The sequence below is a fragment of the Sorex fumeus genome, unplaced genomic scaffold (assembly GCF_029834395.1).
Source record: "Sorex fumeus unplaced genomic scaffold, SorFum_2.1 ptg000128l, whole genome shotgun sequence".
Taxonomy (NCBI): Eukaryota; Metazoa; Chordata; class Mammalia; order Eulipotyphla; family Soricidae; genus Sorex; species Sorex fumeus.
Genome location: NW_026606185.1, coordinates 34814402 through 34838354, shown reverse-complemented (window position 1 = coordinate 34838354; position 23953 = coordinate 34814402). Strand labels below are relative to the sequence as shown.

The following is a 23953-nucleotide window of genomic DNA, read 5'->3' as shown; positions in this document are numbered from 1 at the left end:
TTTAATTTTTTTTTTTTTTTTTTTTTTGCTTTTTGGGTCATACCTGGCGTTGCACAGGGGTTACTACTGGCTCTGCACTCAGGAGTTACTTCTGGCGGCGCTCAGGGGACCATATGGGATGCTGGGAATCGAACCTGGGTTGGCCGTGTGCAAGGCAAATGCCCTACACACTGTGCTACCTCTCCAGCCCCCTGATATTTAATTTTAAAAAATTTATCTATTAATGTGTGTACTATAGTTCACACATTTTCTAAAATAATTTTTAAATTTTATAAGGTAGTTTACAATATTTGATTACATTTAATATTCAAACACCAATCCCACCACTGTAACACCTTCCCACCACTATATTTTGGGTGTTTCCATCCTGAACCTCAATCCCTGCCCCAAAGCAGAACTGAAATAATATATTTTGTATGGTTTGTTATGAAAAACCACTGAAAATGCTACAAAAAAAGTATCCTTAGCAAAAGGAGGGTGAGGATTATTGTATTCCACCCAGGGGCCATTAAGAAATGTCCTTCTCATGCTGAAAGTAGACTATAGACCACACATGATTAGCACTCAATGCCTCTTTTGCAAACCACAACACTCAAAAGGAGAGAGAGAACAAAAGGGAATACTCAAAGGATACATTAATGCAAAGGATACATTAATGCAAGGAGAAGAAAGAAAGCAGGGTGGGATGGGGAGGATGGGGGGTGGGAGGGATACTGGGATCCATGGTGGTGGAAAATGGGCACTGGTGGAGGGATGGGTACTTAATCATTGTATAACTGAAACCCAAGCACAAAAATTTGTAAGTCTACAACTGTACCTCATGGTGTTTCACTAATAAAAATTAAAAAAAAAAGAAATGGCCTTCTATAAGAAATCACTAACATGTTGTTAGAAATTGAGACTTGTGTGCTTTTATATATGTATCTGTAAAAAACATTTTTTCCCCTCTAAGATTGGTTGCCTCCCACTTTGAAGTCTATCAAATGTGGAGCAGCACTCTTGGAGTATGGGTACGGTGTGTGGTATGAAGTGTCCAGGAATAGGTTCACTTGTGGGTGAGACTCGGCCAGAGCATGGGGGGTGTGGCATTGAGCATGGCGGCAGTTGGGTTCTGGAGGTTTTCAGCTGCTGGAGCTGGATTCTTTGGGGCGGGGTGGGCTCTCACCTGCCCCCCTCTGGGGCACCCCGAGTGGAACAGCTGGCACAGGGTCCAGTGGCATGGTTATGGCGAGTGTCATATTATGCTCTACATTTTTATTTTTATGTATTTCAAATTATTTTTTTTATTTTCCTTGAGATTTTTTTCCTTTGGCCTAATGTGCTTTTCATATATATGATGCTGAATCTCCACATATTTTGGGATTTTCTCATTGTTTTTCTGCTACTGCTTTCTAGTTTATATTCTTTCTGGTTTGAGAAAAGACACTGTATAATTTCTGTTCTTTTCAGTGTTATTTTGTTTTGTCTCACAATGCATAATACCTTGATGAGTATTCCATGTGATCTTGGGAAAGACATGTATTCTCTTGCTGTCGCATAAAGAAGCCTATAGATGCTTATCATATCCAGTTGACTAATGGTATAGTTGTTCTCAACTTTATCCTGATTTTCTGTCTATCTTGTCTGTCCATTTATGAAAATGTAGTACTGAAGTATTAGCTTGACAGTGATACATCTGCTTCTCCTTGCATTAATGTATCCTTTGCTTTGCATTACTTGATGTTCTATTGTTAGGTGCATGCATGTTAAAGACTGTTGAGTGGTCTTGAAGAATTGATCCTATAAGGCAGTGTACTCTTATTCATGATGACTTCTTTGCTTTTCATTCTTTTTTAAAATGCATATAGCAATTCTTTTCTTTTAGTGTTAGCATGATATATTTCTCTTCCTTTGCTTTCAACATATATGTCTTTTTATTTAGAATGGTTTTTTGGACTGGAAAGATAGTACAGTCGCCAGGGCACTTGCCTTGTGCTTGGTCAACCTGGGTTCATTCCTTGGCACCCTATCTGGTCCACTCAGCAGTGCCAGGAGTGATCCCAGGGTACAGTACCAGTAGTAAACCCTGAGCACCACTGGATATGACACAAAAACAAAACGGCAAAAAAGTTTCTTGCTGAAATTACATATGTATGTATATATGTGTGTGTGCACATATACACACACATACATATATATTAAATTACATATTAATTCTTATTATTCTTTTTTTGTGGGCTGGAGTGATAGCTCAGCGGGTAGGGTGTTTGCCTTGTATGCAGCTGACCCGGGTTCAATTTCTCCGTCCCTCTTGGAGAGTCCGACAAGCTACCTAGAGTATCTTGCCTGCACGACAAATCCTGGCAAGCTCCCCGTGACGTATTCGATATGCCAAAAACAGTAACAACAAGTCTCACAATTTGTTGTGAGATGTTACTGGTGCCCGCTCGAGCAAATTGATGAACAACGGGAGGATAGTGCTACAGAGCTATCCTTTTTTTGTGGGTGTGTGTGTGGGGGGTGTTAAACCCAGTGGAGCTCTGTGCTCTATGCTTGTGGGAGGGATACTGGGATCCATGGTGGTGGATGGATAACCATGGTGTCAGGGTTGGAATTTTGGCCTCCTGTATGCAAAGCCATTCTCTAGTTCTTTGTGCTATGTCTTTGGCCCTAATCTTAGTTTTAATTGGAACATTTTAGGCCATTGACGTTTAAAGTTATTTTTGACCTAGTTGGATTAACATTTGCCTTGTTAGTTTTTTCATTTATTTTTTGGTAGAGAGGGGGCCTTGTTTAGGTACACATTTTATTTTTTAAATTTTTATTAGTGAGATACCATGAGGTACAGTTGTAGACTTACAAATTTTTGTGCTTGGGTTTCAATTATACAATGATCAAACACCCATCCCTCCAGCAGTGCCCATTTCCCACCACCACGGATCCCAGTATCCCTCCCACCTCCCATTCCTCCCACCCCACCCTGCCTCTGTGGCAGGGCATTCCCTTTTGTTCTCTCTCTCCTTTTGGGTGTTGTGGTTTGCAAAAGAGGCAATGGGTGACAATCAAGTTTGGTCTATAGTCTTTCAGCATGCTTCTCCCATCCTGGGAGGATCCTCCCAGCACCCTTTATTTGGTGCTCCCTTCTCTATCTGAGCTGCCTTTTTCCCTAGCATGTGTGGCTGGCCTCCAAGCCATGGAGTAAAATTCCTGGTACTAATCTCCGCCATTCTTGGGTGTTAGTCTCCTATTTTGTTACTTTATGTTCCCCAGATGAATGCAATCTTTCTATGTCTATCCCTTTCTTTCTGAGTCATTTCGCTTAACATGATACTTTCCATGTAGTACCACTTGTATGTAAATTTCATGACTTCAAAAAATATGGAATGCTTCACGAATTTGCATGTCATCCTTGTGCAGGGGCCATGCTAATCTTCTCTGTATCGTTCCAGTTTTAGTATATGTGCTGCCAAAGCGAGCACTGGGTACACATTTTAGATGGTGGTGCGAAGGGCTTCCTCCTGGCTCTGTGCTCAGACATCACTCCTGGAGGGTCAGGAGACCATACCAGGTGCTGGAGATTGCATGTGGATTGGCCACGTACATGGCAAGTGCCCTACTGGATGTACTATTGCTCTGGCCTTATTTCATAGTATTTTCTATTTGTTGTCCTTGTGCTTTAGTCCTATTTTTGTCTTTCATTCTTTTCCCCAATTTTTTATGTTTCTCAGTTAAGTATTTTATGTAATTCCACATTCTCTCCATTCTTAGTATATAGGTTAGGCTTTAAAAGCAAGCTTTCTCAGTGGTTGCCCTAGGTTTGCAGTGCACATTTACAAGGAACTCAAGTTCACTTTCAAATAATAGTTGACCACCAGGTAGTGTGAGCATGTTATCATTAAATAAAAATCCTACTTTTACCCTTCTGTTCCTTGTATTACTGTTGTCATTAATTTAGCTTACATATTAATATACACATATGTGCACATATGTATTTATACAGAAACAAATACATTGGCTAACTCTTTTCACCACAGTTATGTTTTAGATCAATTAGAAAAACCAAGTTCATATTTTACCTTCATCTATTTTCTTCTATGGTATTCTTCTTGTCTTGTCTATCTGATTTTCTTAACAGCATTTTTTTTCTTCTCTCATCAGAACTTCATTTTGTAAAAAGCATTCCTTGCAAGGCATGTGAACTGGGATTTCTGCCTCCGTGCCCTACCCCCCTCCCACCCCCCAATTACTTGACTAGGCTGAGGCAGTCCTTTGAACACTTTGATGTTAAATAAGATAAGAGAAAATCGGCAACAAAAGTCCTTAATTAAGTTATTCTGGGGGTGGGGAAGGCAGCTGAGGTGACTGAGTAAATGCTTAGCTAGTGTAAAGCTCTGAGTGATTTTTTTTTCTTTTTTGGGTCACACACCTGGCGATCCTCAGGGGTTCTTCCTGGCTCTGCACTCAGGAATTATTCCTGGCAGTGTTTGGGCGATCATATGGGATGCTGGGGATTGAACCTGGGTCGGCCGTGTGCCCTACCCGTTGTACTATTGCTCCAGCCCCAATGCTCTGAGTGATTCTTGGCACCTGGTCGCCACAGGAGCGCTCCAGGTATGGCTACAATTGTTACTCAGTATTAGGATTCCATTTCTTGTGTTGCTTTTTCCTACCACATCTATAAAAATTCTTGATCTGATAAAAGAACAACCGTAAATGACCTTGGATCTATATAATTTATCTGCTACTTTTATAAGCCCTTTACCTAGGATGATGGTTTCGTAAAATGCTCTGAGTTAAGGTAAACAAACTAGTACTTCTTATTATACTAAATTCAAAGGAATATACACAGTTACCACAGTTATGTACAAGGCTAGGAATGTGCTTATTCGGGGCTGGAGAGACAATGCAGGGGGGTAATGCACTTGCTTTGCAGGCAGCCGACCCCAGTTTGACCCCTGAAACCACACAGGGTCCCCTGAGAACAGAGTCAGGAGTAAGCTCTGAGCACCACCAGGTTTGACCTGAACCCGATTCCCCTAAATAAAAACGAGAATTAAAAGAGAGTGTTTATTCAACATTTGCTTATTCTCCTATTCAAAGGAGAACTGTGTTCAGAAAATGACTTCTTAAAAAATTAAACGAGAGGATAGGATATTTTGATTATAGCAAGTGGTACCATAGCAACTGAATTCTTTATAAAACTGTGTCAGATAGAGTTTTTTGGGGGGACTTCCCCACTTGTTCGTGGAATTTCCTCCATTCCCCTACCCCACCCTATGTGAGAATGTGCTCATTCAGCAGTTATTGAGTCGAGCTGGGTCACATGTGGGTGCTGGGGTGGGGTGGGATGGGAGGGTATGAGGTATCAGGGATTGAACTTGGCCTGGTACATGCAAGGCTTGTGTTCCAGCCTCTTCATCTCTATTCCTGGACCCTTCCTCCTTTTTGCTGTTTGGGGAGAGGAGGAGGGTTGAGTGATGCCTGGTGGTACTCATAGGCGATCCCTAGCTCTATGCTCAGGGATTACTCCTGGTACCAAGGATCAAACTGTGGGCAGCTGAGTGCAAGTCAATTGTCTGAGCCTCTCATCCTCCCCTTAAAAAAGGCAAAACAAAACAAAACAAAAACGCAACAACAAACCCAGAAAATAAGAACTCCTGGAGCCGGAGTGATAGTCCAGCGGGTAGGGCATTTGCATTGCATGCGGCTGACCCGGGTTCAATCCCATATAGTCCCCCAAGCACCGCCAGGAGTGATTCCTGCATGCAGAGCCAGGACTAAACCCTGAGCATTGCTGGGTGTGACCCAAAAAGAAAAAAAAAACAACTCCACAATTGTGGCTATGTAGCTCAGGAAGAAAGGCATCTCAGAGTTAGCCAGGACTGACAATTCAAGAGCACTCTGGAACGTGGCTACTATGTTGTCTGTCTGTCCAGCAACCTGCTTTATGCACTTCCTCTTAGGGCTTGGCTGGAGACGCACACCAAGGTCCTTGTGTGGCTGGGTTACAGGTATGTGGAAACTTTGGTTTCTTGCAGTCTCTAGAAGTCTGCAGGGGGCCCTGGTGGGAGCGTCAAGCAAGCAGAGACAGCTTTCCAGCCTTGTTCTGGTGTTGTCCGCAAGCACCCCTTTCCATGGCAGGCCCAAGGTACTGCTATTAGCAGACTCCTGCTCTGTCTTGTGCCTTCGCTCTTTATCATTTCTTCCCTTGCCTTCCAACGTCAGAGCTTTTGCGCACACTCTCATTCTGCCCTCAGTTGGGCAAGATTTCCTTTTCCAGACAGCCTTGGAGCCAGTCAGGGCTTACTGTCTGGCAGCTCAGATTCCCTTCACTGCAACACTATCTGTTGCTTCAAGCCAGCAGTAAGCTGAGGCAAAGAATGAAGAAGGAAACTTATCAACTGATTATACGCAAGAAGCAGATAGTTGGGCCTTCACTTTAAGTACCAGATAGTATTATTTATAGAATTCCTGACACAGATGTCTGAGTCAAAGTTGGTAAAAAGTTAAAAGATAATATACATCTGCTTATAGAAAGAAATTAGAATGTACTTAATCATAATAAACCATTTTCCCAATTGGCAAAGTAGTCTGTGTGAAAATGGAAGCTAGTGTTGGAAAGCCATTAACTGGGCTGATAATAGCTTGACTCTTCCCTGTTCTTGATATCCTTCTCTTGTGATATCAAAACAAATACTGATTTTTTGTTTGTTTGGGGGGAGGGGAGACACACCCAGAGGTACTCAGGGCTTACTCCTGGCTCTGAGCTCAGGGACCACTCAGGGATATGTGGTATCAGGGGAAGAAACCTGGGAGGGCTGTATGAAAGGCAAGCACCGTACCTGCAGAACTATCTCTCCAGCCCCTCTCCCCAGCCCTTCAGAGGCCTCAACTCATTTAACCTATTTTCGCCAGAAACTCTCGTAGGCAGCATAATGACCTTCTTTTGCTGATAGGGGAACAGATGCACAGGATGCATAAGTCATCTTTGAGTGTCTGGGACTCTACCTTACCCAGGCTGTTTCTCTATGTACCTGCTGATAACCATTGCCAGGATACATTTAGTGAACTGCTTTCGTGGGGTACACCCTTTAGAAGAAGAACTGTCAGTAACAACAGTTACTGTGGTGAATTCATAAGATGTACCAATGGTAGTTATCTATGCCAGCCAGGCACATCTATAGATTTCAGATTTTCCAAAGTATGATTAATAGTTCTACTTCTAAGATGTTCACACTTTCCTCTTAGTTTTATAGTACACGTTCCTGTTAGAAACCCAGTTTTGCCTGAGAAGATTCATCCATTCCTAAGCTGGCTAAGGTAGGGAGTTCTCCAAGCAGGTGGCATGGAGAATGGTAGCTTTGCAAACAAATAACTGAGCGGGTGCGAATGAAGAAATGAAACATCAGCAGGGTCTGGGAAAGAAACACCACTATTTTGCTTCCTTACCATTCATGGATTTCTTTTGCTTGAGGCTTATCTGCTATTTAATGGTATTCCAGATTGCAATTCAGATTTTCCTTAAGAAGCTAAGAATGTTATAAAGTAGTCATTTTCTCTTACATTAACTATCAAATTACCCAGAGAACTTGTAAGTACCCCAAAAGGCAAAATATTAAAAATGAATATCCAGTCAACTAAAGGAATCATGTATTACTGTGATATGACATATGTGTCTATTCCATGAAATGAACCAGATATTATGCTCAGTTTTTTACTCAGTTGTCCTGTTTAATGTCACAGCTTTGCATGGCCACCATTAAAGGAAAAAGAAGTTTGAGGTGGTAGATTGGCATGAATTTCACAATTAATAAAAAGCCTCAGTGGAATGGAAAACCCAGGTGTTGAGGCATAGTACCATCCCAGAGAAAATGGCACCGGTGGTATCTTGCTTTGAAGGTGGCAAAACCGCTTGTAAATGCAGTGATGATGTCTCAATACCATGACATCTAGAAGTACCGGCTAAATCTTGAGGGTATCTAGCTTCCTACCTGATTAACAAAGAAACACGTGGGTGCACCCCCCTCCCCGAATAAAATGATCTATCATTTTATCATATCAGGCAAGGATCTGGATTAATTTAGCTGGCAGGAAGGAGCCGCTTGCGAACTAGAGTAGAACTAGTTGAAAGGGCCTGGGGAGGTGAATAACAATTCGCCCACAGAATCGGGCCGGTGCTGCAGCGTTCAAGGGCCTGTAGGCTGCAGTCCTTCCCGGATCTGCCTGAAGGACGCAGCTACGACAGGACGAGCCGTGGGCTCCCTTCCAGATGGGAAGACACTAATTATAAGGACTAGACAGACAGACATACAGCCCGCTCCTATTGTGACGGGGTGTCTCAGAGACTGGGCGCGAAGGGAGGTTTCACAAATCCAGGGCGAAAATAGCCCTTCTCCCTGGGGCGTGAATCTGGGGAAGAAATTGACACCCTGGAGGTGGTGGTGGGGGGGGGGGGTGGAGGGTGGTTCTGACTCCTGGCGATGACCCTTCCCTTCCCAGGTACCGTCGTCCTTCACTAGGGCTCCTTGCAGGGATGAGCAGAAGGGGGACGTTCCCGACCTGAGCCTGAGTCCGCAAAGGCGCGGTGAGCACCGGGGTCTCCAGCGGGGCGGGGGCGACCGTGACGCAGGAAGCGTCCCGGGTCCCGGCGCAGGGGGAGGGGGGCAGGGTTTGGGGGGAGGGGGCGGCGCCGACCAATCGGGAGCCGCGGTGCTCGGGGCGCCGGCTGGGGAGGGGGTGGGCGGGGGCCGCCAGGTTCCCTCGGTGGCGGGCGCAGCGCCGCCTGCAGTTCCGAGCGCGCGCGCCGAGCCCTCGCGGGGGCTGGGGGTTCTCCTCCGCGGCAACCCCCGTCGCGGCCCCGTCCTCCCGTTCTCCGGCGGACCCCCACGCGGCCCCGACGGCGCCCGAGACTCGGGCGGGCGGCGGTAATGCCGTGGCGGTTGCCGCCCTTGCGCGGGTGCGGGCGGCCCGGGACGCCGCCCTCCACCGCGCTCGGCTCCCGCGGCCGCCGCGGGGCGCCGGGGCCCGGCGCGGCATGAGGAGCGGCTGCGCGCCGGCGAGCGCCCAGCGAAACCTCGGCCCCCAGGGCCCCGGCGGGCCCCCGCGCGTCGCCGCGCGCGCCGGCTGCGGCCCCGGCGCCCACGCTCGCCCCGCGCAGGCACGAGACGCGGCGGCCGGGAGGCGGTGCAGGCCTGCGGTGCGCGGGCGGGCGCGCCCCTGAGCGCCGCGGGCTGCGCTCCCTGCGCCTCGGCAGGCAGCCCGGCCCGGGAGCCGGCGCCTGCCGCACTCGGCGGGCCCTTTCTTTCCCAACCTCCCCGCCAACCCGGCCTCCTGGGGCTCGGGGTCCCCGGCGCTGCTGCGGCCCCCGCACCGCCTTCCCTCTCCTGCCTCCTGCGCCTCTCTCCCTTCCCCTCCCCTCCCCTCCCCCGGCCCTCCAGCCTCCCCATTCATTCCATCCGCTCCCCTTCCTTCCCGCCCGGGCCCCGCTCCCCCCCACTCCGGAGCCGCCCCGCGCCCACCCGGCTGGCTGCAGTCTCTTGGCGTTCTGAGCCCATCCATGGAAGTTTAGGGCCCGAAGTGGGCCCCCCACCAAGTTCGACCTGAGAGCGCAGCCCACCCGCCGCTGCCGGGCAGGCCGGGAAGAGGAAGATGTCCGTGCCCAGGCGGATGCTGCGGGTCTCCAATCGCTCCCTCCTCGCCTTCATCTTCTTCTTCTCCCTCTCCTCGTCCTGTCTCTACTTCATTTACGTGGCTCCGGGCATCGGTAAGCACCCAGACACACCCTCCCTGCCCGGTCATCCTCCTCTCCCCCCACCCCCCACCAAGGAAATGCGGGAGGTGACTTTTCGGGGGCCGGGGCGCAGGAGGAACGGGGGCCGGGCGGGGAGCGCTGGGACGGGAAATGGTTATTTCCGACGAGCCCGGTGGAGCGCTCGGGGGCACGGCTCGGGGGATGTGACTTTCGTTCTTGCACGTTTCACTCTCTTGCAGGCTGCAGTGAGCGGACGGAGCGAAATCTGATGAGGGCATTCTTGGCAGCTTGGTTCATAGAACAGCGAGTCCTCAGGCTTAAATTTAATGCTTAATCATAGTGGGGTGCCAACACCTTCAGATAGGAATAACTGGTCGTAGGACTCTGATGGGGAAACACCCAGGAATGCGTTCGAGTTCAAGAACGTGCATGGTCAGGTGTTCTAGGTCACTCCCCCCGCCCCCCCCTCCTCCGAGAATGGGGTCAGTGAACATTTGCGGCACACTTCGGGGATCTGTGAGGGAAGGGTGGTCCTGTAAAACAGTGCTCTCCGATTTCCTCAGCTTGGGTGTGCTTTTTCAAGGGCAGACAGACTAGGCTACCTGTTAGGATGGTTTCTGAGATAGGGATTCAAGTACTAATTATGTAGGCTAGCCTATAGTTTAAAGCTTTTTTTTTTTTTTTTTGCGGTGGGGGGCTGGGGGGAGGTGGGGGAGCCACACCTGGCGGTGTTCAGGGCTTATTCCTGGTTCTGCTTTCAGGGATCACTCTTGACAAGCTAGGGTGCCTGGGATCGAACCCAAATTGGCCACGTGCAAGGCAAGCGCCCTACCCGCTGACTTAACCCATTTATCAATTTTGGTCTTTGGGCCTAAGTACACTTTTGTGTAATTTACTGGAATTGGCTTCGTTATTAAATATACTAATTCCTTAGGCAATTAGGAACTTTATGTGGCTATTAAAACTCGTCACATTTCCAATTCCCTCTGGTTCTTCTGGATTCAACATTAAATTACTTAGCCGTGTGCATCTTCCATCAGTTCTTTCTAGGTTGGAGTAGTCTTTTGACCCAGTGTCTTTTTACTGCCGAGCTAGAGATGCAAGGCCTCTAACAGAGTGGAGACACCTGCAGAATTCTGAGGTGGAATAATTAGGGCATTCCTGGGTGTTGAGAGATTGAGTGAGTTGTTGTGGGATGTGGGTGGAAGTCTCATGGACATAGTTTCATTTTCTAAAACAAAATTACCATTGCCACATGACTTTTTCCTAACTGTAAGATGTCAGCTTTTATTTCAAGTAAGATGTCTAAGCTTGGATCATGAGTCTGAGAATATATGATTGTTGAGGCCTTGCTGTATCCTAATATAGAACTTTGAGATTACATTTGAGGTGGTATGAATATTTTAACATAGTATTTTCCGTTACTGCAGTCTTTTCTTTGGGCTAAATAAAACACTCCCTTTAAGCATGTATTAGAAATGACATGCTAGCTCAGTGGGTTTAAAAGTCATTAGCCAAAATAGTCAGCAGGCTTTTCTTAAACTCCTCTGCCATTTTGGAAGTTCATCATATTTTATCTGCAGCTGTTTCTACCTTTTCATGCAGCTCTTTAAAGGTCAGACATCTTTATGGGATGTCATTTTATCAAACCTTGGATTCAGAAATTTTGGAGAAAAATGTTTCTTTTTTAAAAATATAATTAATAACTTTTATATAATTAATTAATATAATATATGTCATATAATTAATAACTTTTAGATCAGAGTAAAAATCAAAATTTACGAAGTAAAATCAACTTGTTAAACTGAACCTCCAGTGTTATGTAGTAGCAAAAAATTTTAAAAGTCTATCTCTGATCTTTCCTAGCCCTTAAATATTAGAAGTGGTTTCCAAAAGTTTGTCATAATTGTATTTAAATGCTTGAATTTTGTACCTGGCAACAAATACTGTCAGTTTTTCTTGATGTGTCAGGCTCAATTTGTTCATTATTTGGAAAATGTAGGTCAAATACAGGAGATTAAATAACTGGTTATAAGATGGGATAGGATTTCTCTGTTAAAAATGATGCTCCATTAAAAATAAAAATGGTTATTTCAAGTGTGACTTTCAGTTGCACACTGTAATTTTCAGTATAGCCATGATACTCTGATATGCTGCAGGAATGCTTTGTGTGTGTGTCTCATTTCCTCATGGAGTTAGTGAAATATGCACCACAGATTGGATCTTCTAAGTAGTCTACATTAGATATACATAGATTCCTCTTAAAATAATTAACGTTTTAGCCTTAATTACATTCTGGGGAGATATTTTCTTATTACCTGAATATATTTTGCCTAAGAGAGCATTTTTTTGGTTGATCCTAAATAAATACTTTAAATCTGTTAAAAATTTTATGTTAAACCTATCTATAGCAGTCTTTTTCTTAGCTGTGAATTATATTTTCCTTTCTTTTCCTTCCAGATACCCAATTTTGATTTACACCTTCCCTGAAAATCTTTTGGTCATTTTAGCTTTTTTTGACTGCTACATCTGTGTCCCTCTCTCGCTCTCTCTCTTTCTCCTCAACAGATAACACTGCATTGCTGTAGATAGTCCAAAGTTTCCGTGTTTTCTCACGTTGCTCAATTTTTATGGGTCTGTTTGGGTGATAAACTGCAATGAGTTCCTATCAAAGTCAGAACTCATTAGAAGAATGATTTAAATATTTCCCTTAAGAGGCTGAGTGATAGTACAATGGGTAGGGTGTTTGCCTTGTACGCTGCTGACCTGGGTTTGATCCCCAGCATCCCACATGGTCCCCTGAGCACCGCCAGGAGTGATTCCTGAGTGCAAAGCCAGGAGTAACCCCTGTGCATCGCTGGGTGTGAGCAAAAAAAAAAAAAAAAAAAAAAAAAAAGGATTCTTTTCCCCTTAAACCTAAATTGTGTAGGAGAAACAAGGATCGTCTTTGCATTATGACTTTAGTACCCGTTGGATATTGATCAATAGTCCCTGCCTCTCTGCACCGGGAACTTCATGGAAACGTTGCCCATGTCCACCTGGAGAAGCAGGAGCCCACATTGTTTCTGGTTCCAGCCTTTGTGCTTTGTGCAGTCCTGCAGAAAGGTGAGGGCAGTTTCCCTCCAGCAGAAAACTGACTAGGCCGGACTGAGAGTGGAATCCCATTTAGTGTGAAACCGTTTATGACAAATTCATTCAGCAGAAATGAAGCAGTTCAGATTTTCCGGCGACATGGAAGGTAGATGACTAAGCCATTGTTCTTTTCTCATGCCAAAATGGGATGAGCACCATGAAAGAGCTCTGGCAAATCCATGGAAATCATGCACTGAGTACCGAAACGAATGAAGAGTTTTCAGAGCAGGTGGTAAATGGAGAGGCCCATTGAAGATGGGATAGGATTTCTCTGTTGATCTTCACGACGCCAAAGGATTCTAGATTCTAGATTCTAGAGGGAGCAGTGGGACAAAGATGGATTCCAGAAAATAGGAGTATTTCCATCTGGTTTATGACATAGGGTATGGGAGGACAGAGGCACCAGACTGAGAGACTCTTGGAGTTCCCCTGCGCAGCCTCAGATTCTTGGCAGAGTGAAAATGGTCTTGGCTCCCTCAGTTTCACCAAAAGCTGTCCATGATTAGGAAGGAAGTTGATGTCTCTGTGGGGAAGACTACACAACTTCCCTGAGCACAACTTGAGCCCAAATTACTCAGCAGAGGTCCTGACCTTGCTCCTGACAGGCAGTGGAGGTGGAATCTGGTTAGGCCACTTTGGTGAATTCCTGTGTGCTTTGAGGGATTTCCCGGCCTAGTGTTGTGTTATTTGGGCCCCCAGGGTTTTTCTTTTCTTTCTTTTTTTTTTTTTCCCTGCTGTGTCTGAAAGGGGTATAAGTGCTAGCTTTTGAGTTGTTAGAGCAGGTTGCTTACACAGGACCTTCCTGAGATCTTGGCTTTCTGAGGACCTTGTCTTGGCTGGGATTCTAGCTCTCTGCTTTGTGTTGCAGAGGTCGTGTTGGTATTCTCACCAACACCCCGCCATCTCTGATCTGCATGGCTCTTTTCAGAGGTTCTTCTGATTTGGGTTCTGGTTTGGTAAGTATGAAGTGCCTGGTTTGTCTTGTACAGGGCTTCCCGCCTTGAGTTGGGCAGTAAGACAGCTGTCCCATGAAAGGGGCTCATTTACCGAAGATAGGGGATGACGTGAAGGGGAAAGAGGACTCAAAGGAACATGGCAAGCAGGGAAGGCCTTGAGCTGATGGAGAGTCACAGGAGTGAGGACTAAATTTGAAGATTTCATTAGCACAGCCAGTTACAGTATGTGATCTGGGAGAATGTTATTTACTTATTTGTGCAGAATATTCATCTGTGCAAGGCATTGTGGTAACAGCATCAGACAGGATCCACATGGTTCCTGGCTTTGTAGCTGATATAGCCAGGGGAATGTGCTCAGTTGAGTAGCTCTTTAGAATAGCATGTGAAATGCAGCATGCTGTGGAGGCATCAGTGGGGGAGGTGGTGATGACTGTCAAATGGTTTCATTTGAAGAGGAGAAAGATTAAGCTGAGGCCAGAGGTAGGTAATTAGAGGGTTGGCTTGGGGAAAAGTGCTCTGGGTGGAAATAGGATATTTGAAGACGGACAGAAATGGTAAAATGAAAAAAAGAAATGTAGGTGGAACATAAAGCATGAAAGGGAGTATGGACTGAAGCTAGAGAAGTAAGTGAGTTTAGTTATAGAGATCCAGACGGAGTGGAATTTTGGAGAATGACCTTTAGCCTGAGGATACGGTCTAAGTGATGGGTGAGAAGTAGAATCAGATTTTTATTTTAGAGATACTTAGGCTCTTCTGATGTGAATGAAATTAGAAGAGTGGGACTCGTCATTATCACAGTCCTCCCGTTGTTCATCGATTGGCTCGAGCGGGCCCAGTAATGTCTCCATTGTGACACTTGTTACTGTTTGGCATTTCAAATACGCCACGGGTAGCTTGCCAGGCTTTGCCATGCGGGCGAGATACTCTCGGTAGCTTGCCGGGCTCTCCGAGAGGGGTGGAGGAATCGAACCTGGGTTGGCCAGGTCGGCCGCGTGCAAGGCAAACGCCCCACCCACTGTGCTATCGCTCCAATAGCATAGCATAGGGACTCATGAGATGGGTAAATAATTTTAGAGATGAAGACATGCCCTGTTCTTGGCAGGTTGTTGGGTGGAAACTCACTTAGTCTTGTCACACTGGCCTCTTCATAGAGTGACTTGCAGCTCATGACTGTCACCCCCTTTTCCTTATCATGAGAGTCCGTAAATCAGCTCATGCTCTGGGGTGGGGAGGCTTGCTTGCGCACAGTGCCACTGTCAGATTGTCATTCTTGAGTAGCACATCTAATTCAGCTCCATCATTTTTTCTTAAATAAATCTAAATCTGATGACCTGACAAAAATCAGCTAATTTTGAAGGGAAATGGATTCATTGACATGTATCATTCTTCCCATCATAATTTTTTTTAATTGAGGTAACGTGGGTTTACAAGTGCATCAATATTTATATTTTAAGGACACGCCTGCCACTGAAGTCCCATTATCTATCCATCACAGTCCCCTGGCAACTTTCAGCCACCTCTGCCCATTTTGGTAACGTCAGTTTTGTGGTCAGAGTTTAAGGGTTGGTTTTCACTGGACATTATCTAATCCCTTGCGCTGTTTCTTTAAATATTGCCTCTGAGTGAGATTGTCTCATATTTGTCTTTCCTGTTTATTTTGATTAGCCTGACATCCTCTAGTTCCAACCATGTTGTAGCTAAAGGTATGGTTTCTTCTTGTGACTGAGTAGCATTCCATCTCCTCCTGATTCTTTCATGACTAGATTTGAGGGGTATTAAACAACATAGCGGAATGAGATAGTGATGAATTCATTCTGTAGCAGAGTTTGTCATTACTGCCTTTGAATGTTTATGAAAGGTAAAAATAGCCATGTCTGTGGAGAATTTTAAAGGAGAAACCCCTAACTTAGATTTGTCATCTGTGTCCGTAGGTGTCCCAAGCACTATTTGAAATTTGGGATGGGAATAGAGTGGATTATTGTCAATAATTAGGTTAAATAATTAGGTTTAATAATTTCCTAACCCATCGTGTGACCAGCTCATTTATCTCAGGGTATTCCACTGGACTTCTCAGGTTGACTTTTGTTTGTAGGCCTTGGCCTCTGGGTGTCTCAGTTGGGTGTCTTGCACCCTTTTCTTTCTCAGAGCCTCTCTCTGTATTTGCTTCTCTGGCCAAAGCTCCACGCCCATGGGAACCTTATCTACAGAATTCTTAGTGTGTCTCTGGAGGTAAAGTAGCCTGGTGGTCGAAGAAGCCCCAAAGTGGGTACCCCTTTGTGCAGTGTTGAAGCTTCACAAGGTTGTCTCTGCCCTACCTCAACCCCCTACTGGGAGGACCATTTTGGGATAAAGAGAGCTGCACAGACACTCAGATTGTCCCTTGCCAGAAGTCTTGTTAGTAGAAGAGCTGGGGGAGATGCTTTTTGGAAGATAACCCATCACTGTTCCTGAGTTAAAGAAACTCATCAGTATTGCCCTGAAAATGGAAGCTTTATGGGGAAATGGATGTTCTCTTTTCTTGAGCTTAAAAGGATATCCTCTTGACGAGAGCTGAAACTACTCAGGGTAGCCTTAGCGGGCAATGAGACAGATTAGGGGGATCATTGCCAACAAGCCAAACCATTCGAACTGAGCTGTGAACAGCGAGATAAGAGGGTTCCCAAGCACTCCTTGCGGTATGTTTCAAGCTGGGGGGTTGGTCCATCATTTAGGCTGGGGCTTAGGCTGGGGCTAGTGTTGTGCTTGGGTGGCTTAAACTTGGTGATGTGGCGCAGTGCTTCTAATGCGCACTCAGACCATGAGACACCCTGGCTCAAACATCCAAGGGCCAGACTCGTCCTCTTCCAGCCCTCCTTCTGCCCACACAGCTTTCTGTGATTCTTTTTCCAGACTGCCTTTCTCGTTTGTCTTCACCTAACAAACAAATAGTGTGCCTGGTGGGTGGGAGGCTGCTGGGATGGGTGCAGAAAGGTAGATTGTAGAGTGAAATGTGCATTTCCTGTCTCGTGGGACTTTCTAGAGGTGCCAGAGAGCTCTGGAGGCTGTGTATGTTTTCAGTATGCTCCTGGCCAGTTTTCCTGGCCACCATGCATGGATCACATGACTCTTGTGACCATGTCTCAGACTGCAGTTAGTTTAGTCACAGCTTCCTCCCCACCTTTTTTTTTTTAATTCTTGGAAGCAGAGTGATTTGATTTTGAAAGACCTTTTCTTTCCATGTTTGCTTTTGGTCAGGACAATTAAGAGAATAATGTGCAGGTAATACTGTGATTCAAATTGAACATTGGTCAATTGAAAGTTGGAAGTTTTTCTGAGAATTTCTGTAATACCATTGTATGAGGAAAACTAAGAATCTAACTACTGATAAACATCTTTTTAGCTGTCTGTCCTCTATTAAACAAAGAGAATTTTTGCTATATTTTATTCAATCCTTGCCAAATTCTGTTTCCACCATGAACAAGTGTGCCTATGAAACATGATGAATCAACCTGGCACAATAGAAGATTTAGGAAGTACAGAAAAAAACTGGGTGCTGTCTGAAATTCTCCAGTGAACCGAAAAGATTAAGTAAAAGTACTACAGCACCCCAGTTTTTTTTTGTACTTCCTAAATCTTCTATTGTGCCAGGTTGATTCATCATGTTTCATAGGCACACTTATTCATGGTGAAAACAGAATTTGGCAGAGATTGGATAAAATATAACAAAAATTCTCTTTGTTTAATATAGGACAGATAGCTAAAAAGATGTTTATCAGTAGTTATATTTTTGGCAGTGTGGAAAAGCAAAATATTTAGAAAAAACATACTTAGTCATTTTAAATATTAAATTTGTAATTAACTTTCATTGGAGGGTTAATCTGGCTTTTTGCATCTATTTTTGTTTTCATGATTTTACTTAATTTACCTTTACCTATTACTTAAGTTAGTAAAAATCTTCAGTTCCACCAAATCATTGTTTTTTGTTCGTTGAGGATGAACAGATTATTCTGTTTGAATGAATTGGGCATAACTTTAAAAGCTCTAAAAGAATGCGTTTTTATGAAGGGAAAAGTCTGCTTTTTTGTTATAAATGTTCTTAGATTTAGAGAGTACTAACAATGCTTTTAAAAGATGAGTTCTGCACTAATAAGCATGTTTTCCAGGTCTTATCACCAGGCATCCCGATTCTAATTCATTTTGAATACAGATCTGGATAATTTTGGATTCTGAGAACATTCTTATTAATATTACAAATTGACTATTTTATATAATTTGATCCTTTTCCTGAGCTATTCTGAGCTTTTGAAAGATTACCTTGTTTATAACATTGTTTTCCTGGAAACAGAGGTGGCCCTAACGGTGGAGAGTTTTTCCCTCCTTAGTGGAGGAACTGAGTGGATAGATAGACTGTTTAAAACAAGCAGTATTCTGTTCCCACATGAGTGAGTCTTCAATGCTACAAGTTGTGATAGGTGCACCTATATTTGTTAGTGCTTTCAAATATTGGAAAGATACATTGTATCTCAGGCACAAGATTAATAAAAGTTATTAAGACACATTAGCCAATGGAAGTAACCCCCCTTCTGTTGTTACTATTGGATTGACCCATCACACACAGGTTGTAATGCTCATAAGAGTTGCTGCAGTGCTTACGTAGGTGCTTTTCTACACTGGTACTTTTTTGGCAGGGGAGGAAGTTTTGGGCCACACCTGGCAGTGCTCAGGGCTTACTCCTGGCGGTGCTCAGGGGCCTAAATGTGGTGCTGGGAATAGAACCAGGGTTTCCCTCTCCTATCCCCCAGCCCCAGAGTAACAGCTCTTGCCTATTTAAAAAAGTTTTTCTAAGTTGCAGTGCTCACCATTTAGCTGTAATGTTTGCACACATCTTGCTATTGTTTGACTGGAAATCCTGGTAGTGCTGGGGATCACAGAAAGCAGAACCAGCAGGATTATGCTCAGTGCATTTAGAGGAACCTGAGATTGAACTCACAGCCTCTTGCAAGGCAGGCGTTTTGGCAATTGCCTTATCTCTTGTTCTCGGTGGAAGTACTTTCTCAACCTCATTTTGTACATCTTTTAAGAATAATGTTTTATAGTATTTTATAGTATCTTTAAAGGTAACTAGCATCATCAGGTTTATTACTCTAACATGCTGACTTTGTTGTTGTTGTTGTTTGCGTGGGACCACACCTGGCAATGTTCAGGGCTTACTCCTGGCTCTGTGTCAGGGATCACTCCTGGTGGGCTTGGGGCACCATATAGGGTGCTGGGAATTGAATTCGTGTTGGCTGTATACAAGGCAAGCCTTGTCTCTCTGACCCATATAGTGTACCATCATGATTGAACATCTCTTGTTTTATTTTTGTGTATTTGAGGTTTGCGAGGGTTCATATGACTTGACTAAAATTACTGCCTTCCTAATAATTAAGTTAGTCACTCAGTAATTATGACTTAATATGCCTGAGTGTTTAGTTTGTCTCAGGAAGAGAAATTCCATTTTATTTTCATTTGGATGGAGTGACTTAAGGATCGAGAATTATAAGGTGTCTTTATAAGTTTGGAAGTATGCTATAGTTTCGGAAATTTTGGGAATTCATATCCTATGCAGTGTCCTCTGCCTCTGCATGTTTTAGATACTCTCCTTTCACTATTAAGCTGCAATTGTGAAAGGTATTGATTGTGATAACACACTGGGAATGATTATAAGCATATAGTTCAAATAATTCTCTTTAGTTTTTTTCTCATTATGACCATTCTTAGTGAATAGGTCCATTTTTCATTCACCTCATGTGTTCTGAACTAATCAGATTCCGGCAATTCAGTAATGTTTCCAAGTGTGTTTATGGTTCGCACAGTTTGTCTGCAATTTCATTGTTTCCTTACTGATTAGGATTTTAAAAATCTGTTTAATTGTCAGCATATTCCTTTCAAATTCCTTCATTTTGTTCTGATTGTGCTCTTCTCCAGTGGCTTATAATGTACATATTAACGCGAGTGCTCCTGCGATGCTTTAGAGAAACCATGTATTTATTTTAAGTAAATTAACATGGCATTGCTAGTAGTAATTTTTTACTTTTGGGCTCACACCCAGTGATGCATAGAGGTTACTCCTGGCTCTTCACTCAGGAATTGCTCCTACGGTGCTTGGGGGTACATATGCTGGGAATCGAACTTGTGTCAGTCTCGTTATGGCAAACACTCTACCCGCTGTGTTATCTCTCAGCCCCGTTAATAGTAATCTTGTAAGGACATACTTTTACTATATTTATAGGTTCCAAACCATACGTTTTAAGTTATTTAAAAATAATTTGATTTGGGGGCTATATAGTATAGTAGATAAAGTGCTTGCCTTGTTTTGTTTTTTATTAATTAATTTTTTATTGAATCATTGTGAGCTACACTTAAAAAACTTTTATGTTTGAGTTTCAGTCATACAATGATCGAACACCCATCCGTCCACCAGTATACATTTTCCACAACCAGTGTCCCCTTATGTGCTCTGAAATAATCAAATTTCAGCAGTTCAGTAATTTTCACTCCCCACCCCCCTTCACCCCATCTCAGTTCTCCACCTACCTCTACGGAAGACAATTTCCCTCTTACTCTCTACTTATGGGTATTATGGTTTGCAGTACAGTTACTGAGAGACCGTTCATGTTTGGGCCTTTATCTACTTTCAGCACACACCTCCCATCCCGTGCTATCCCTCCAACCATCATTGTAAGGTGTTTGCCGTGTATATGGCTGGCCCAGATTTGATCCCTGGCACCCTATTTGGTCCTATAAGCACCACCAGGAGTGATCCCTGAACCCAGTCTCAGGACCGAGCCCTAAGCACAGAAAAGTATTACCCAAAACCCCAAAAAGAAAACCAAACTAAACCACTGCTCGTGGGAACATGTGTCAGGGGTCAAACCCAAGGCTTCTGCATGCAAAACATGTGCATCAGCCCATTGAACCATCTGCCTTCTCTCTTTTTTTTCTTAAAAAAGTATCAGCTAAGGGGCTAGAGCAATAGCAATAGCATTTGCCTTGCACGTAGCCCACCAAGTTCAATTCCCAGCATCCCATAGGGTCCCCTGAGCACGACTAGGAGTAATTCCTGAGTCCATGAGCCAGGAGTAACCTCTGTGCATCGCCTGGTGTAACACCAAAAAGCAAAAAATAAATAAATAAATAAATAAAAGTATCAGCTAAGATTTAATTTCACCTGAGTTGTTGATCTTCCTGTTACAAAAGCACTTACAACTTTTAGGCAGCTTATGATTAGTCAGGATTTTGGTTTTTGAGAAAGGAATTCCTGGGCCAGAGAGATAGCACAGAGGGTAGGGTGTTCGCCTTACACGTGGTCGACTTGGGTTCTATCCCCGACATCCCATATGGTCCTCCAGCACTGCCAGGAGTAATTCCTATGTGTAGAGCCAGGAGTAACCCCTGAACATCACCAGGTGTGACCCAGAAAGCCAAGAAAGAAGAAAGGAATTCCCATTGTTTTAGTTTCTGGTACTGCTTGGTAAATGGTAGTTATTAATAGATACCTATTTAATAAACATACCTCTGCCCTAAACAATTTTAATAAGCATTGAGAAAGTAAAATTTTATTTATTTATTTACTTATTTGGTTTTGGGGCCATCTCATAGAACTGGCTCTGCACTCAGGGATCACTTCTGGCAGGGATTGGGGAAACCATATATGGGATGCTGGAATCAAACCTGGGTAGTGCACCTGTGAGGCAAGTACCGTACTTACTGTACTCTAGCTCTGGTGGCCCCTTCAAATGTGTGTTTTAAATAAGTAACAATATAAATTTTCTTTTGTCCAGTATTTAAGCACAAATAGCCTGACAAGCTACCCGTGACGTATTCAATATGCCAAACATAGTTAACAGGAAGTCTCAAAAAAAAATGGAGGTGTTACTGGGCCCGCTCGAGCAAATTGATGAACAACGGGGGGACAGTGCTACAGTGCTAATATCCAGAAATAACGTAAAACTGTTAAACTGCAAAGTGGCAGTGGAAAAGCTCCTCTTGTAAAGAATTTCTTGTTTTTAGTGACCACTTGAGAAAACTTGAGTTGTTGATTAGTCCGTGGAATAGATCTGTACAGTAATCACTGTACTCATTATTGTTAGAAAGGGATTCTGAACACAGTTCTCTTACATTCATTCTCTGTGTGTATTAGTCTGCCCATGACTTACTTGGAGTTGACGGTTTGGGAGGCTATAGGTTGGTAATTATTTGTACTGTAGATTTCCTTGAACCCATATCTGGTTTTAATTTATTATCACCATTGTGAGCTACTTACTTAAAAGGATTTTGACATAAAGGGTATTCTTTTGTTATTCTAGACTCAGCTTAGAAGTTCGTTGTTTGTTTTTAACCCAAGTGGTACTTTTCTTTTAGACAAATATGAACTATATTTCACATATAGTATTGATTCAAGTTTTAATTAATATAATTATTAATAACATATTAATAATTTAATGTAAGGTAAAAGATAAAGGCCCTCCCGTTGATCGTCGATTTGCTCGAGCGGGCCCAGTAACGTCTCCATTGGAGACTTTGTGGTTACTGTGTTTGGCATATCGAATACTCTCGGTAGCTTGCCGGGCTCTCCGAGAGGGGCGGAGGAATCGAACTCGGGTCGGCCATGTTGGCCGCTTGTAAGGCGAACGCCCTACCCGCTGTGCTATTGCTCCAATAATTTAATGTAACATAATAAAATAAAGGGAAGAATAATTTCTGGGAATTTGTTGAACAAATGAATATGTGTGGAAAGAAAAAAACTTCATTGTAAAAAAAAGTATTAAATTAAATTTTTTTTTTAAATTGAGGATTAGAGATAAATCAGTGGACTGGAATGCATGCTTTGCCTGCTGAAGGCTGAGTTTGATCCAAGGCACATCATGGTCCTCGAGCACTGTCCTAAACTCAGAAAAAAGATCTTTTTTTAACTGCTGTAACAACAGCTTATAGCAGTATAAATGTTTACATTTTAGGTGTACATCACTACCATACCATATCTACAATCAATAGATTCTTTTCTGTTTAAATATTTTATTGTGGGGCTGGAGCGATAGCACAGTGGGTAGGGCATTTGCCTTGCAAGCGGCTAACCCAGGTTCGATTTCCAGCATCCCATATGGTCCCTAAGCACTGCCGGGGTTGATTCCTGAGTGCAGAGCCAGGAGTAACCCCTGTGCATCGCCGGGTGTGACCCAAAAAGCATAAATATTTTATTGATAGTGTTTGTTTATGAGACTGCATAAGTTTTAAGCATATGTTTTCTTTCATATACAACTCTTCAAATGCATCTCACCACATCCACTGAAGTGCCACTATCTCCACCCTAGTTCGCTGGACCCCATTTAATCTCCCTGCTTTCTTCTCCTCTGGTTACCTAGGTTCTGCAGACTCCCGGATTTTGTTTTCCTTTAGCTTTGTGTTTCTTTCCTTTGATTTTTAAAAAATATTCCATGTATGTATGAAATCAGGTGATTTTCTTTTTCTTTCTTCTTCCTACTTATTTTTCATGGCATGACCCTCTAGTCCCATTCATGTAGCAAAAGGCAAGACAGAATCTTTTCTTACTGCTGAGCAGTTTTCTAATGTGTGTGTGTGTGTATGTGTATGTGTCACCCCCCTACCCCCCCTCCCCAGGATCATTTTCTACCCATCTTTGCTGGGCACTTGCATTGGTTGCATGTTGCTATTGTAAATAGTGCTGCCATGAATATAGGTGTGCCTATATTTTTTGAATTAGTATTTTGTGTTTTAGGATAGCGCCCTAGGAAAGAAAACTCTGAATCATATAGTAGATCTGTATTTAATATTTTAAAAATTCCCTATAATATGTTCTGTTTGTTTTAGGGACATACCTGGTGGTGCTCAGGGATCACTCCTGGCTCTGTGCTCATTTATTACTCTCAGCCGAACTCTGTGACCTGTATGTGGTGCCAGGGATGAAACCTTGGTCACCATGTGCAAGGCTAGCACCTTACCCCCCTGTCCTGTTGCTCCGGTCTCTCCACACTGTTTTCCATAGAGATAGTACCTGTGTCCATCCTGCCTATACTCCCAACAGTCTATCTAATTTTCATTTCTGGGTAATTTCTAGTTCCCTCTCTGACTTGCTTTTTCACACCGTTATGCACAT

General features: G+C 43.7%; 1 protein-coding gene and 1 non-coding gene across 2 annotated transcripts in view; one reads left to right on the top strand and one right to left on the bottom strand.

Moving 5' to 3' along the window:
- Positions 1-3351: 3351 nt before the first annotated feature.
- On the bottom strand, positions 3352-3458 carry LOC130045639 (U6 spliceosomal RNA). The gene has a single exon (XR_008795605.1). It is a non-coding gene; the product is annotated as a U6 spliceosomal RNA (small nuclear RNA).
- A 6061-nt stretch (positions 3459-9519) lies between these two features.
- The window catches only part of B4GALT6 (beta-1,4-galactosyltransferase 6), a 75325-nt gene continuing 60891 nt past the window's right edge, over positions 9520-23953 (top strand). Inside the window, exon 1 of the mRNA XM_056138063.1 lies at positions 9520-9742. Coding sequence (XP_055994038.1) covers positions 9628-9742 — 115 coding nt within the window. The 5' untranslated portion in view covers positions 9520-9627. The remainder of the gene's footprint in view (positions 9743-23953) is intronic.